General features: G+C 46.3%; 1 protein-coding gene across 8 annotated transcripts in view; it reads left to right on the top strand.

The window, feature by feature from the left end:
- WAC (WW domain containing adaptor with coiled-coil) overlaps positions 1–17,713 on the top strand; it is a 669,371-nt gene that overhangs the window by 315,225 nt on the left and 336,433 nt on the right. For all 8 annotated transcript variants that reach the window (XM_086941596.1, XM_086941594.1, XM_086941592.1 and 5 more), the window contains one exon: positions 4,492–4,614. In XM_086941596.1, coding sequence (XP_086797722.1) covers positions 4,492–4,614 — 123 coding nt within the window. The remainder of the gene's footprint in view (positions 1–4,491; positions 4,615–17,713) is intronic.

The raw sequence follows: 17,713 nt of genomic DNA, 5'->3' as shown, positions 1-17,713 counted from the left end.
TTCCCAAGCAGCCTGGCCTACAAAGGTCCCAAGCACAGAATAAAATGAACACTTTTTAGTACAGATGTTAGAGAAACACCACTGGTTGTCTAAGTGGTCTGTGCCCTAGGTCTCAGAAGAAGTTGTTGTCTGTTAAACTGCTTGAGGTACATTTTAACTACCAAGATGCACATACTAACATCTTAGAATCCCAATGGGCTCTGTTCTGCAGAACATTGCTATGGTTAAGTGAACAAGTAGGCCACACACTTGCCTATGCTTAAGGCTTTAAATATGTAAACAAGGTAGATCAGGAAAACTTGGGCCCCCAATTTAATACGTATGTAGGCTGCAGGACCAGGAACCTTCTATACTTTAAGAAAAGCCATACACATTATTTGCCCTCTCTGGTCATGAAGGTCTTGGTCTGAATACACTTATAGTTGTCGCCAAAGTCAGTGAATATAGTCCCCTTTTTTGGGGGGGGGGGGATGTGGATGTTTACATTTGTGTGCTGTTACTCCGGCTGCCCTATTTGAAGTGTGAGTATGTGATTCGTGATCATGGCGAATTATTGTGTTGTGACGTCGCGCCATGGGATACACGGGACACAGCAGGTTTGGCAGTGTCTGTTGTCATGTCGCTCCTAAGCCCGGGTCCGACAATTTTTTGGGGGGGTTGGCTGGAATTGGAGTTGGTGACACCTAGTCACCAGACACTCTGGCCTTTCCCCTTGTTTTTAACAGCGGCTTTTGAAACTATAATAACTGGTCTTAGCATTCTCTCAGACGCCTTTCCTCAGCAGTGACAGCTTTGGGCGTCCACTGGTGAGTGCAGCACTGTCTTGGGCATGACATGAGTGGGTGTTTACAGATCTCAGACCCCTTGCGAGTGTGTAAAGATATCTATCGTTTTACCCCCATCCCTTAGGACACTACAAACTTAATGTCTGCCTCCACCAGTAATGGTTGCCATATGTTCTCGATTTCAGTTGGGTCAGTTCTTTAGGACCGGAAACTTTTCTTGATCCCTTCAATGTCCATGTATATCCTATTGTTGCTGCAGCTGGTTTTAATGATTTTCATGTGACCAATTCACACACATGGGTCACAGAGGACGCATGCCACAGCTCACCTGTGTTCCTTACGAGTTGAGCACCACACACCTTGTTTGGTGCTTTTCACAGACCATTTTGCAATGTATTATGGTAACTAATTGCTGTCATGTTGTGTTTTTTATCTCTTGCAGGTTGAGTTAGATCTACTAGTGCCACTTTTTAGGGTGCTGTACATGTGGTCATACATTCACCTTAATGGGGTCTTGACCACTACCAAAAAGTGTAGGTAGATAATTTCTTTATTGGTCCTGAGGAATTGCTATCACTAGATTAAAGTGAAGAAACATGCCAACCTATTTCAATAGCATACGTCCCCACACACCTTAATGTTGGAGGGTGTGTCTTTTAGTTTTTAACCAGGGCAGTGACCACATCTCATTAAAATTGTTCTGAGTGGACCATTGTTCCCTGTTTAAGCCCACACAAACGCCTTATTATCACCTACACTCATATTCACACTAAGGGCCTTCACACGCACTGCACCCAACGGCTTGAAAAAAGATCTCCGCCAACTAGGCCCCTTCGAGGGCGCCTGATCGGGTATTGCATCGCCGACCCGAGTAGGAGCAGACCTGATGATGAGGCAAGACACCCGCTTGTTGGGTGTGTAAGGGTCTTTTTCTGAAAAGTAGGAATCCCTTTCTCCTGATCTTACATTTCTTCACACGTCAGGGTACACTATCCCCCCCTGTTTGATCGGACCTGCTCTTTTCATTCGAAACTTCATACCTTGTTTGTTATAGTAATATATTACCCTTCTCTGCACCCCTCACTCCATTTTCCTCCAACTCCCCATAATTTAGCCTACATTAAGTTGTAGTCTTTCTCCCCATTTTGTGAGGTTTTATCTAGAAATAACATGAGGATGGCGAGACAGCAAAAGCTATCTTCCCAAAGGAGTTTGGAAAAAAATGCGGTGCCCCTGAGTATAACCACCAACTACCACCGCCACAGTCTAGAAACATACAAGACTATGACAGCATAGCTTCCCAAAATCATGCTGATTTGCTTAACCATCTGGTTGAACAAGCTCATTTGTTCGGTTCCATCTTTTGCAGATTGATAAAAGGTATCTAAGAATAAATTATTCTGGCTTGTGATAGTTGTTGAGGTTACATAAAATAAATTGGCTGGTGTGGTCAAGAGCAGTGGTGATGATAGTGGAAGGTTTCTGGGAAGGCTTGATTGTCCTCGGGTATGTGACCCTGTAGATCAGAAGAAATGTGTGACCAAAAAGGTTAACATCTGTAGAATATATTTTTTCATTACTCCGTTAATAAGTCCGGGTAGTTGGTCACAGTTTACAATGTCTGTAAAACTGCTACTCCGCTGTGTTTTATTGCGGTGTTATGGTCTGAATTATTTTTAGTTTCTATAGCCTCCTGGTGTTGCTACCATGTTTGCCTGTTGTGTTGACAGCTGGTCTTGCCACCTGGAGATGGCCAACGTCTATTGCAGTTGGCTCCTCTTTTGTGAGAATAATATACTATGCTGCCTGCAGATTGTATCGTAAGTAAATGATTAGCCTTTTAAAAGTTCTAGCATCCTTGTTGAGGTTAAAGGTTTTTCACAATAACTTTGAAAGGAAGTGCCATTGACATCCTAGAGTTAGTTTTACCAATGGCCTAGAATGCTAGGTTTCCCTTAAAGGTACACACTAGTAATTTTGGAAAGCGTCTACAAATGCAGTGACCAGCTCTGTAGGAAACTGTGTTATTATCAGGGGTCAAACAGCATGAACAGCCCTCCACAGTGAACATCTTGGTGCTGCAGGAGCAGTAACCCTTGATGCAGCCTCTTTGTGCAGTTAAGAGGTCCAACAGGGACAATGTTTGTTTTCCTCAGGTCCAGGAGTGTTCAGAGTTGTTCTGGCAGAATTGCCAATTTCATCCTTTGCACAAGCTTGTAAGAGCGGAGGAGGACTCACCCTCCAATAGGGCTACTGCTTCTCAGGTCCATCCCACTCACTTTTTGACTACTTCCTGGGAAGTGCGGCATCTAATTATTCCAGAATGCACTAGTCTGCCCACTACCATCATGGCCAGAACCTTCTTTCCCCTTGTGGAGCTTACTAGCCCACCCAATAGATGCTGCTACCTGGGGTGTAAGCTCCCCTTTCAGGATAACTCCTAATTAAAGTGAAGGCTGGCTGGCTAACTAAGGAAACAGGGCAGACATGGGCCTAGTTACCTCTGTGCTTGCTGGAGCAACTTGCCATGCAACGTAACTGGTGATATGTAAAGCGCTCTGATACCTGATTCGGTTCGGGTCTGGTTCGCCCTATATAAAACTCTGCAAAAAAAAAATATATATATATATTTGTCCACTAGAACCCTCCCCAGCCATCCTGCTACAGGGAAGGGGATACTCTTCCCAGCAGATTGCTCCTTTGTTCTCTGTTTCTGAGAATCTTTGACATCCAGTTCACAAGGCAGGCATGGCAGCTGTAAGCTTCTGGGCCAATCCAAAAAGACTAGCAGTGGCCTTTTAGGCAACTTGAAAAACTAAAGCTACTTTTCTAAAATGGTAATGTAAATCCAGCATTTGCAATGTGGTTTATTATAATGTACTGTTTAGTTTGACACTTAAAAACACCCTTTTGGCTAGTTTCATTGGGAACTCGCACTTTATTAAAGTTCATGTCACCCAATGTTATCCCGTAGGGCTACTAGGTTTCCAATAGGGTAAATCGACTCGGGAGATTTCCACCACAATAGCATGTAAAACAGTATATACATTGCCTGCTACGTTATCCTCTTGGCACTTAAGGTAGGCTTTAGGTGTGACTTAAAGGTAATAAATGGGTGCGCTTGGGCCTGTCAAAAGGGTTAATTTGGCAGGTCTTATTTGACAGTGCTTTAACTGTCATGTTTTGATTTGCCACTGCAGTAGCTTCCACTAGTGACAACTTAACATAGAGGCTGTGGGTACCCCATACTAGGGATTTAAAGGTAAGTTAAACCTTCCAATTTGGATTTCTTTTTACTTGCCATCTAGGCTGCAGAAGAAGCCTAGTGCCAAATATTCAAATGCTGTTTTAGTGGTGACACAGTGCTAAGGTCCACTAAAGCACCTTAACTACCATACCCTAGTTACTCTTGAGTACCTTTTAGTAGTGACTTGAGTGTAAGTCCATCTTGAAATCGGGGATTAGCCAGTTTGTACCCACTGGTACACACTTTTAGAAGGCAGAACACATAAACTGGTTCTGGACCTTAGTCCCAACTATGCAGTCATTACACCAGTACCTAAAGCCATTCTTCTATAAGTGCACTCAGCCAAACTTAGAGATTCAATTTCACAAGAACTGTTTGATTTAGTTTAACGTTTTTGTTGCTAGTTATAGATAGTAACACTTTTTCAAAGCAGAATTATTAACAAGATGTGTCTTTCAGTTCTTACAGCTGCTGTAACACAAGCTTCGCTACAGTCCATTCTTCATAAAATTCTCACTTCTGGACCATCTGCTTTTAATATAACTTCCCTGATTTCCCAAGCTGCACAGCTATCTTCACAAGGTAAATTCATCTTTTCACTGTTTCCTTTAATCAGCTCTGGTAGATCTAATTAAAAGATGTGATTTTATTCCAGTATGTGATGCACCTATGTAGTTAAACGTCTCCTAAAATGAAAATATTTGTTCGAGTCATGTGAGCTGTAGACCACATGCTTTGCATACTCCTACCATCTAGTTTTGAGTCCAGATGTTTGCAAGTTGTTTTTCTTTTAAGAACATTTTTTTAAGTTACAAGGTAGGTGGTGACTCCTTTTGGTGATAGTGCGCATGGGCATCAACTCCATTGTTTTTTTTTTCTGCCATCTGGTTTGGACGTTAATTGCTACGCCCAGGTTCGATACAGTTTTTCCGGTTTTCCCCCGTGCGCAAGACTTTCACCCTCAACGTTATTGTTTTCAATTGCGTAATCCACCTTCTCCGCGTTCGTATTTACTAGAAAACCATCTATCTATCTGGTAGCTCGTGGAAGGCCATCTGGCCTACCTGTGTCTGTCCGCTTCGCAGTAGATGGAACGGACTCCATTTAAATTCTACGCTCAGTGCCACACGAAGTATCTGCGCACCAACTCTCGAAGTGTGCAAGCTATGGTTGTCTCCGAAGAACAGGACTGCAACGCGTTTAAGGCCTTCCGATAGAAAAAGACTTTTCGCGACCGTCTGTCTAGACGTTGCAACATGCAGAGCAAACACACAAGTTCCATTCCGGACCTCTTTGGAGAAGATTCGGAACAAGAGGCCAGAGACGCCATGGGAGCCGAGAAGGAACACGACCCAATCTCCATCTCCAACTACGGCTCCGAGGGGGGCGATTACATCACGCAAGTGCAGCGTAACTTGAGTACAGATCCTCCCTTGCCCCAAAGTCCACCTCAGTCTAAGAAGGCTTCGGTCCAACCTGCGCCTCCAGGCCATGGTCGACATCGAGAACATGTTTCTGACGCCCCACCCTCCGGCTCAGCACCGAAACACACCCAAAAGCCTTCCAGCTCCGAACAGAGCCGTTCAATAACAGACACAGAGCCGAAAGCATAGGGATCGAAGTGAGACAGGCTCCGCCCCTCCCCTTTGACGCCGAAAACCGCTTCGATCTGTAATCTTAGGCATCGAAAACACCAGGATCCAAAACACCGGCACCGAAAATTTCAGCCCCAAAACAAACTGATGTGCCGATTCCATCTAAGGATCAACATTTCGATGCGCTGCCTTCCAAACCAGATCTGAAACAAAGGGAGCTATATATCCACCCAACTGCTGGACATATCCCCACAAAAGTGACAATAAAACGGAAACCTGAGACAGAGAAGCCTACCACATTCCTTTAAAAAGGGAAAATGTCGATATTAATACTTCTCCTCCTCCCCTTCCATCACCTCCTGCTCCTCAGTTTCAAACCTTAATAATTTAACCTGAGCACTCATCACCACGTACACCTGAAGATCAGGATGATGGGGCAGGGGTAATGAGCCAACACCCACAGATTTCTGGATAGATTAGAACACCAATTCCCCCACAGGTAATGATCCTGACATGTACCCTACCAAGTCTTCTCCACCAGACAGTGCATGTTACATAGAACTGCTGGGTAGAGCTGCTAACTAACACTGGGTTCAGCTGCATAAGGAACCCCTAGAAGAGGATTTCCTTTTCGAGGCTCTTAGCACCACACAAAGGTCCTCACGCACACTTCCCATGCTCAACTGTATCATCAAGCAAGCAGATGATATTTATAATGACCTCGGCTGGACACGTCTCTTCACCCCTAGGGTAAATAATAAGTATAAGCCGGCACCATCTGATCCGGCATACATAAAGGTACATTTACCATTGGATTCCTTGGTGGTTTCCAACACACTCATAAGGGCCAATTCGCAAACTGGAGAAGCTCCACCCCCAGATAAAGAATCTCAGCTGATAGATGCTTAGGGGAAAAGGATAGCCTCACCGGTTGTGAACTTTTGGCACATCTCCAATACACTAGCTCTGTTAGCTAGATACGACAGGGTGCATTTGGATGAAATGGAGCAGTTGCTCCAATTTCTACCTGTTGAGCACAAGGCCAAAGCGCAAGCCCTAATGCGGGAGGGACAGCTTATTTCTAATAATTCCATCAGGTGCGCCCTAGTTGCTGCAGACATTGGTGCTAGACCTGTCAACACTAGCATCCTTTTAAGAAGGCATGCCTGGATTTTTTTTTTCAGGATCCAAACCAGAGTTTCAGACTTCAATCCTAAACACACCATTCAATAAGGAACACCTCTTTGGCCCTGTGGCAGATTCCTCACTGGAAAAAATGAAAAAGGACACAGGTGGCCAAATCCAGGGGAGCCCTTGATTTGGACGTGGTTCTTTTTTGCCATCCTCCTATACTACTACCACCATGTATAAAGGCAACAATCACCCCTCTACCTCTAAGGGTTACTTCAGAGGGGGTTACAGGAGGCAACAATGGAAGAGGTAGAGGCTAAAATACATGTGCTTACCCCTCCAATACCAAACATTGACTTCCCTACACTTCTCCCAGATCATTTAACACCTGTCTGGTGCGGTCTTTCACATTTCATACCAGTCTGGCTGTCCATAACTACAGACAGATTGGTACTGGATATTATTCGTTCTTGTTATTGCCTGGAGTTCATTAACAATCCTCCAAACATTTCACCACGGTCACACAAGCACTCACTGGAACACTTACACCTTCTCAAACACGAGGTTCAGTCTCTCCTTCTAAAGGTTCAGAAAAGGGGGTGGTGATGAACAGAGTGTCTGAATTAAGCAGACAACTCTTACCCAGTCCAAAGATCAGGGCTTGATCCATCACCGTTATTTATCTCACTGCACCATCCCAGCTCAGAACCTGGCTATATGCAAATCAGTCTGTCCCTGGCCCAGTGCATCATGGGAACAGGGCAGACTAAACTACCAAGCCAATTCTTCACCAGAAAGGAGACAAGCTACCGGGGACCGGTTTCTGGCATTTCAGCCGTCTTCGGCCCGGCTTGCTTGAATCCTGATGGAGCAGTGAGAAAGGGACTCATGTCTGAGTATACCCTGCCACGCCTATAGTGGCCAAAAACGATTCAGAAAAGGGGGTGGTGATGAACAGAGTGTCTGAATTAAGCAGACCACTCTTAACCAGTCCAAAGATCAGGGCTTGATCCATCACCGTTATTTATCTCCCTGCACCATCCCAGCTCAGAACCTGGCTATATGCAAATCAGTCTGTCCCTGGCCCAGTGCATCATGGGAACAGGGCAGACTAAACTACCAAGCCAATTCTTCACCAGAAAGGAGACAAGCTACCGGGGACCGGTTTCTGGCATTTCAGCCGGCTTCGGCCCGGCTTGCTTGAATCCTGATGGAGCAGTGAGAAAGGGACTCGTGTCCCTTGCTCATTGCACCATCAGGATTCAAGCAAGCCGGGCCGAAGACGGCTGTAATGCCAGAAACCGGTCCCCGGAAGCTTGTTTCCTTCCCAGTATAAGAATTGGCTTGGTAGTTTGGTCTGCCCTGTTCCCATGATGCACTGGGCCAGGGACAGACTAATTTGCATGTAGCCAGGTTCTGAGCTGGGATGGTGCAGTGAGCTAAAAAACGGTGATGGATGAAGCCCTGATCTGTTGACTGGGTATGAGTGTTCTGTTTAATTCAGATACTCTGTCCATCACCACCCCCTTTTCTGAATCGTTTTGTCCACCATAAGCGTGGAAGGGTATACTCAGATGTGAGTCCCTTGCTCATTGCACCATCAGGATTCAAGCAAGCCGGGCCGAAGACGGCTGTAATGCCAGAAACCGGTCCCCGGAAGCTTGTTTCCTTCCCAGTATAAGAATTGGCTTGGTAGTTTGGTCTGCCCTGTTCCCATGATGCACTGGGCCAGGGACAGACTAATTTGCATGTAGCCAGGTTCTGAGCTGGGATGGTGCAGTGAGCTAAAAAACGGTGATGGATGAAGCCCTGATCTGTTGACTGGGTATGAGTGTTCTGTTTAATTCAGATACTCTGTCCATCACCACCCCCTTTTCTGAATCTCCTTCTAAAGGTGGCTACAGAGCTTGTACCACTACAATACCGTGGGTCGGGTGTATACTCCTTTTACTTTCTCATACCCAAAAAAGGACGGTTCTCTCAGACCAATTCTGGACCTCCGAACTAAATATTTAGATACAGTCAGACCATTTTCACATGGTAACACTTCAACTAGTACTACCACTTCTGCAACAGGGGGACTTTAAGTCTACTCTAGACTTCAAGGACGCCTATTTTCATATTCCAATACATCCCGCTCATCGCACATTTCTCAGATTTGTAGTGGCGGGCCAACATTACCAGTTCAAGGTACTCCTGTTAGGAGTCACCACTGCTGCCAGAGCCTTCACAAAGTGCCTGTCAGTAGTCACTGCTCACCTGAGAAGAAAACACATTCAGGCCTTCCCCCTACTTGGATGACTCGCTCATCAAAGCCAGAACGTCTTCAAAATGTCCCCAACACAAACACAGAACACTGCAGTTACTACATCAACGGGGGTTCACAGTCCATGTGCTAAAATCACATCTCCAACCTTCCAATACTCAAAACTACCTAGGGGCCACTTTAGATACTCGATAGGCTCTGGCCTTTCTCAACGCAGCCATAATTCGCAACATTCAGACTCTAGGTCTCAAGTTTGAATCCAATCACTCGCTTCCAGATTGTGTATATGCAACTACTCAGAATGATGGCATCTTGCATCATAATCGTTCCCCATGCTAGGCTTCACATGCTTCCCCACAAGAATGCTTAGCGAGTCAGTGGAATAAATCGCAGGGTCTTTTAACCGATCTAGTGTTGGTAAGCGGCCGTTCCCATCACTCTCTGCAGTGGTGGAACACACAAAACGTATCAAAAAGACGGGCCTTCATAGACCCAGTTTCACAGACCATTTTAACAGCGGATGCATCCCTCAATGGCTGGGGGGGCTCATCTTCAGCACCACACAGTGTAAGGCCTGTGGATCTAGCAGCAACAATCGCTCCACATCAACCTTCTAGAACTGCTAGCAGTCTTTCTAGTGCTCGAAGTATTTCAAACTCACCTAATTGGCAAAGAGGTCCTAGTTCGTACTGACAACATGACAGCTATGTATTACAGACAAAAACAGGGGGGGGGGGTGTCCACACTCCAACTGTCACACTTTTCGCAAGACATTTTGAAATGGGCCATTAACCACATCTATCTCCTAGCGGAACACCTCCCAGGAGTGAACAATCAGACTGCCAATCTTTGCAGACAGAGACCGCAAATAAACGAATGCAAACTTCACCCTCCGGTTCTCCTCCCGTACTTTCAAAGTTTGGGAGTCCCTCAGATAGATCTGTTTGCCACACACCAAAACGCAAAATGCCCGAACTTCACCTCCAGATACCCACACCCGCGCTCCAAAGGCAATGCACTATTTATGAACTGGTCGGGGATATTTACGTACGCTTTTCTGCCTCTCACATTTATTCCATTAGTGAAATGGAAGCTCAGGCAAACATCTCACACTAATCCTAGTTGCTCCCACATGGGCCCGTCAACCATGGTTCACAACCCTGTTGGAGCGGTCTCTGGTTCCCCATCAAAAGTTGCACCTCATAACCAGTCTCCTCACACACAGCCATGTAGACCTCAGACACCCAGATCCCAAACAACTAAGCCTTGCGATCTGGCTCCTGAAATCATAGTTTGGTTATCTAAATCTTCCGCTATCAACAGAGCCTCAGATGGGGGAAGAAAGATGCAGACAGAGTCCTGTAGCCGGTGCAAGTAGCACTTCTACCCCACCGTGATGAGGCTCATGATGCCAGTTAGCATTGTAGCAGCAAGTTTCTCATTGTTGATACGTAGGAATAAACTAGGCACATTTTAGCCGTTTTGTAATTTCACTTTTCTGTAAAACCAACCGAAGTTTTCGGAGGACGTGAGTAAGGTGGGGATCTGTGCACCCCGTCCTGAAGAAGAAGCCTAGGTTTAAAACATGACGACGCACACTAGAGGTGTTGTACATTAACATACATAACACCTCACAATCACTTTTTTTAACTGTGCCAGCACGGGGGCCAATTAAACATTTTTTGTTCCCCACGTGCCAAGTACTTTTTAAACTTCAAATTATCACTTTTCCAGACCACACCACTTTCCTATAAAAACACACAAAAAAACCCACACGCACCACACACAGTCTGCTTTTGAAAGTGCTCCCGCGTAGACGCTGGTCAGCAGCACGCCGCATCCCGTAGAGGGGTACTAAGACCCCAATGCTGAAGCATGACACCCATGGTCCTTTTGGTGTGTGAGGGGTATTTAAAGAACACAGTGTGCTCCCTACCATTGTAGGGACCACTAAAGAACATCTAGTTGTGGATTCTTTGTGTTTATTAAGTATCTAATCTTCCACCAGACTGTATGCACATCAGACCAAGACTTACACCTGCCCTAGTTTGGAATCTTAACATAGTCCTCACAAGGTTAAAGGGCCCACCTTTTGAACCCATGTACAAATATGAGCCACAGTTTCTCTATTGGAAAACTGCTTTCCTCATTGCAATCACTTCACCGAGAAGAGTGGGTGAACTACAGCCACTAATCATAGAAGAATCTTTTTTCCTAGATAGAGGCAAAGTGGTTCTTCGTACCAACCCCAAATTTCTACCTAAGGTAGTATCTGCCTTTCACATCAATCAGTCAGTTGAATTATCACTGTTCTTTCCTCAACCTGATTCTGTGGCAGAACGAGCTCTACACCTTTGATGTCAGAAGAGCCCTTTTATATTCTATTGAAAGAACAAAATCATTTCGCAAAACCAAACCACTTTTTGTTGCTTTTGCACCACCACACTAGTGCAATCCTATCTCCAAGTCTGGTATTGCAAGGTTGATTGTTAAATGTATCCAAACTTGTTATGCAAAAGCAAAAATAACTTTAACTGTACCCCCTAGAGCGCATTCCATTAGCAAATTAGGGGCTAATATGGCTTCATAGTTGATATTTGAAAAGCTGCAACATGATCTACACTGCACACATTCACCAACCATTATTGTGTAGATGTGTTGGCGAGACAATAAGCTAATGTGGGCCAGGCAGTTTTACGAACACTATTTGAAACCACTGCAACAGCTACAGGTTAGCCACCGCTTTGGGAGAATACTGCTGTATAATCTATGCAAAGCATGTGATCTACAGCTCAGATGTCTTGAACGAATAATGTTACTTAGCCAATAAACATCTGTTCTTGGCATGTACAGCTGTAGTTTAACATGCGCCCACCTGCCTCCCCGGGTACTTGTAGCTGCTGCAGTTCTCTTATTATACATACATACATACATACGGGCATCTCTTATTTACTTTACGGGGCGTGATAATATTTGTCCGCCCTCTATTTTGATTATAAAATCCATTGCTAGGTAATGTGACCTTACCATGTGATCAAGACTGTAGGAACAGTCGAAATGCGTTATGGCGGACAGGCTCAGCAAGACACCTAAATAAAACACCCTGTTATTGCACAGAAGTTGGGTTCAACTCTTCGTTCTTTCCTTGCTGATTGTTTGATATAATTGGCGGCACAGGCTTGTGCCGGAACGAGTTCTGTCACATACATACATACATACACATGGGCATCTCTTATTTACTAACTCCATTCTCGCCCTCCGCGGGGGGGAATCTAACACTGTAGTCTATGTCCAAGCGCACTATCACCGAAAGCAGGAGTCACCTGACTCGTGACTGGAAAGACTTTTTCGAAGAAAAACAACTTGCAAACATTCACACCCAATACTAGATGACAGGAGTATGCAAAGCATGTGTAATGGTTTCCAAGCAGGTTCCGCAGGAGCGTCAGGAATCTGAAGAGTAGTCCTCAGCCTTCCCCTACGGCCTTCCGACTCTATCAAACACTAGAGTATCGAATGGCTCGCCAGGGGAAAACAGGGAAACAAAACAAGTAAAGGTTGGGGAAAACAATAGAGCTTGACTATGCACTTCAGAATGGATGCTGGATAACAGGTAAGCTGAAAAGGAATAAAAGTGTTACTGTCTATTTTTGCCAACCACAACATTAATGTGCACCATGTCTATAACACATATAATACCACTACATACCACACTAGATTTTCTGGACGGTAGAACATATAGTAGGGTAGAATTAGGTGTTCGTTGTTTCTATTGTAAATAAGACAAGAAAACAGTAAATAACTCCTTACCACTCTATGCTGGTGAGTATCAAAATCTAAAGGGTAATTCTCACTCTGTATGTTCTGGAAGTAACCTGGGAGATTCCTGTGGATATGAGCTTGAGCCAATACCATGTATCTTGCAATAATATCTGGTTCGAGGCATGTGGGCTGCTGAATTCATATCTGTCCATAGATCGCCGCCTAGTGTTGGGTCCGGATGATTGCACATGGTTGTCCTGGAGAAGTCTTCAAAGTATCACGGGATAGGTGGCTCCTCCCCTGGACTACAGTGCGCATGGGCGTCCTCTCCATCCTCAGATTGTTTGTTTCCGCCATGGGTTTCGGATGTTCAAATCTTAGCTCAAGTTAGGAAACTTTTTCTCAAAGCCAAAAGGCTTTCACGAGTGTCTGTTTTGTTTCAATCGGTATCGATAACATTTTATCTACAGGACATCGACTGTCGGACGGCTTCCTTCACCTCTCGCATAGAGTTTCATCGACGATGGAGAGTCGAGGCCTTTTCAAAAGGTGTCCGCTTTGTAACGCCAAATATGCACACAACGACGTCCACCCTGTGTGCAACAAATGCTTATCACCGGACCACAATGAAGACCAATATAGGGCCTGTGCCCGGTTCAGATCAAAGAAGACTCCTCGGACCCGACGCACGGCTCGATTGGAATCGAAGAGGCCGGCGCCGGAACCAGATAATATCTTCGGAACCGGAGACGAAGAGGTCGTCGAGATACCGGACCAAGATGAAACATCGAAGCAGGGATCCGCGTATGGATCAGACTATGAGGCCGATGAGGGGATATATCTGGAAGAAGAGGAGGATTATGAAGTAGTCGACGAGGTAGGAGACGACTACGTTCAGGCTCTTGGGGCTGAGGAAGATAGCTCAGAGGAGCTAGGCCCAACTGTCGATACGGGGGCCGATGGACATAATGTCAATACGGCTCAGGTCGAGGGATCGCCACGAGGCCTTACCCAAGATCTACCTTCAAGTTCAACAGCCCTGCAAAAAGGCCCGGCTTCAAACATTTTAATTGAGCCATCGGTTTCGAAACCAACCTTGGTTGATATCAGCAAAACGAAACCGAAGCCAGCACAGGCGAAATCGAATTCGAAAGTGCAACTGGCTCTAGTCGGCGCCAAGGCCTCAAAACCCTCGGGGCTGACGAAACAGATGAGGTAATTCGATGCGGGAAGCTTCCAGAAGGCCCTCGAGTAGCGGGGCGCCGAAGGCCAAGGTGAAGGTCGTCTAGTCGAAGACATCGGCACCGAAGGGAGCCGCTACACAGCTCGAATCGAGACAGGGCACCAATCCTCCATCGATGACTGGACCGGAGGCGAACGTCCGTTCCACATCAGATGCCGACGCGGCGCATAAGGCACAAGTCATGGCCCTACACGTCAGAGTCGATTCAAAGAATCGGAGACAAGGCTTCAACGGCAGGACCGAAGAAAGCCACAACTACCAAGTTGGTCACCGCGCTCGCAACATCAGCGCCAATAAAATACGTTTTACCACCGGCAGTGCGGCTGAAGATGTTCGAGCCGAAACAGTGCATCGGCCCCATAACAAGACCTGCATTGACCCAAAGGCCTACAAAACAGACCGAGTAACGAGAACCGAGACAGTTCATCGACTTGGAAACGGGGAGACTGTCTATCTACAAAAGAAAAATAGTCCCTGAAAAGCCCATGGAGTCTTTCAGGATTCCTGTAAAGAAAGAGGGGGATCACCTGTGTCACCAGTGATGGTCGAACACTTGCAGTCGTACGAGCAGGAGCCTCAATCCTTTTCCCCTACTTACTCAGATGCAGGGGCAGGTGACGATGATGGTGATGGCGATGTGATGGACACTGATCGTGATGATCAGAACCACACATGGGCTGACCCAGGAGACCCACAACATGACCCTGATACTACGTTCTACAATGTCAAAACATCTCCAACTGTAGACACTACAGCTTTCAACGCTCTGAAAGAGCTGCGTTAAATCATGTCGTTGAACTTCATAGTGATACTGTGGAAGTGGACTTCCTTGTGGACACATTCTCAACTTCCGAAAAAAGTGTAAAGACACTACCAATGCTCATGGGTGTTCTTAAACACGCCAAGGACATTTTCAAGGAAAATACTAGAGCAAGGGTAGTTAACCCGAGGATATAAAAGAAGTATAGGCCGGCACCCGTGGATCCTGCCTATATTAAAGGACAATTGCCTTTGACTCTATGGTAGTTGCAAATGCAAGAAAGAGGGCAAACTCGCAAACAGGAGATGCGCCTCCGCCTGATAAGGAATCAAAGATACTGGAAACGTCAGGCAAAAGAGTGGCAGCACAGTCTGCAAACATCTGGCGTATTGCTAATATTCAGGCACTTCTGGCCAGATATGACAGGTCCCACTACGATACTCTTGACATTATTACAGCACCTCCCGTGCTTCCATCAAGTGTGCACTAGACACAGCTGACACTGCAGCTAGGGCTATCAACACTAGCGTCATGCTAAGGCGACATGCTTGGTTGAGAATATCTGGTTTCAAACCAGAAATACAGACCACCATTCTTAATCAGCCAGTTAACACTGACTTCTTGTTTGGCCCAGAAGTTGATGCCACCCTAGAAAAAATAAAAAAGGACACGGAAACTGCGAAATCCATGGGGGCTCTGCAGTCGCAACAGTTTCGGGGTGGTTCCTTTCGTCGATCCAATACCAGACGACCGTCAAGGGGCCAAAACACCCAACAAATGCAGTATAACAAGGGAGGTACACAATCCACCTACAATAAAAATCCCAGAGGTGGATATAGAGGAAATAGCATCAAGGGCAGAGGAAGAGGAAACAACAACTCCATATCTTCTGCCAATACCAAACAGTGAAGCCTTGTCACTGCCCCCCGACCATCTAACACCTGTCGGGGGGAGACTACAACAGTTCCTGTCTGTATGGAAATCCATCACCACAGACAGGTGGGTAAGAGATATTGTACAGTACGGGTATTGTCTAGAGCATACAGCCACTCCACCCAACATACCTCCAAAACACCGTCCTATGTCTGCAGAGCACTTCCACTTATTGCAGCAAGAGGTCGTCAGTATGCTGCAAAAAAGAGCCATAGAGCTCGTGCCTCTAGCGGAACAAGGGTCAGGAGTGTACTCTCTGTGCTTCTTAATTCCAAAAAAGGAAGGGTGTCTCAGGCCCATACTCGACCTAAGACCTCTGAACCAATACATTCTGTCAGAGCATTTTCACATGCTCACCTTACAGCAAGTCCTACCGCTTTAAAGTCAGGGAGATTTCCTCGTAACACTGGATCTCAAAGATGCGTACTTCCACATACCCATACACCCTTCACACAGAAAGTACTCAGGTTCACCATTCAGGATCAACACTACCAGTTCAAGGTCCTCTCCTTCGGAGTGACGACGGCACCCAGAGTATTCACCAAGTGTCTGGCGACAGTAGCGGCACACCTCAGGAGACAGCACATACATGTCTACCCTTATCTGGACGACTGGCTTATTCAAGCAAAGTCAGCCCAGCTGTGTGCCAGCCACATGTCCCACACCATTCACCTCCTTCACGATCTGGGATTCTCACTGAATTACCCAAAGTCACATCTTCAACACGCCCACGTACGGCAGTACCTGGGTGCGACAATAGACACTCTGGCAGCCAAAGCTCAGCCAGATTCAGTGAGGATAAACAGCATGCAATTGCTGATACAAAAATTCAGACCTCAGCGCTCGCTTCAGGCGCGAGTGTTCATGCAGTTGATAGGCATGATGGCCTCTTGCATCTTCATAGTCCCGCACGCGAGACTACATATGCGCCCGCTTCAGGAGTGCTTGGCACGTCAGTGGAACCAGGCTCAAAGGCAGTTGAATGACCTAGTGTTGGTGAGCGGTCGGGCATACAACTCTCTGCATTGGTGGAATCCACAAAACCAAGGGCCGACCGTGCCAAGAGCCTGTACCACAGATAATACTGACAACGGACGCGTCTCTCCAGGGATGGGGAGCTCATGTACTCCATTACACAGTGCAGGGACTATGGACGACACAGCAGAAGAAGATGCACATAAACCTTCTAGAGCTGATGGCAATCTTCATGGCGATGAAAGCTTTCAAGGTACATCTGTGCAACAAGGTCGTGTTGTTCCGGACGGACAACATGACTGCCATGTACTACATACAGAAGCAGGGAGGAACACACTCTCCACAGTTGTCTCACCTGGCTCAGAGCATGTGGAAGTGGGCCATTCAGAGGAACATGTTCCTCATGGCGGAACAACTCCTGGGCAAGGACAACCAGATGGCGGACCTGCTCAGCAGGCACAGCCACCAGATTCACGAGTGGGAGATACATCCATCAGTACTCCAGCCGTACTTCCAGCAGTGGGGTCATCAGAGATTGACCTATTCGCCGCAAGGGGAAACGCAAAATGCCAAAGCTTCGCCGCCAGGTTCCCACATCCGCAGTCACAGTGCAACGTGATATGGATGAACTGGTCCGGCAGATTTGCGTACGCCTTCCCCCAGCACCATTGATACCGCTAGTGGCACGCAAACTGAGGCAACACTCGATGACACTCATTCTGGTTGCTCCAACGTGGGCACGCCAGCCATTGTACATCACGCTCGTGGAACTTTACGTGGTGCCGCATCAGAGGCTGCGACTAACACCCAGACTTTTGACGCAGAGCCATGGCGAAATTCAGCACCCAGATCCGCAACAGCTCCACCTGGCGATCTGGCTCCCGAGGTCCTAGAATGTGGATACCTCAACTTGCCTCCGGACTCTTTGAATATCATAAAGGAGGCAAGAAGACCCACGACTAGAGCATGTTATGCGGCGAAATAGAAATGTTTTGTCATATACTGCAACAATAATG

The sequence above is a fragment of the Lissotriton vulgaris genome, chromosome 10, assembly GCF_964263255.1.
Source record: "Lissotriton vulgaris chromosome 10, aLisVul1.2, whole genome shotgun sequence".
NCBI classification, from domain to species: Eukaryota; Metazoa; Chordata; class Amphibia; order Caudata; family Salamandridae; genus Lissotriton; species Lissotriton vulgaris.
This window is presented reverse-complemented; position numbering and strand designations above follow the sequence as displayed.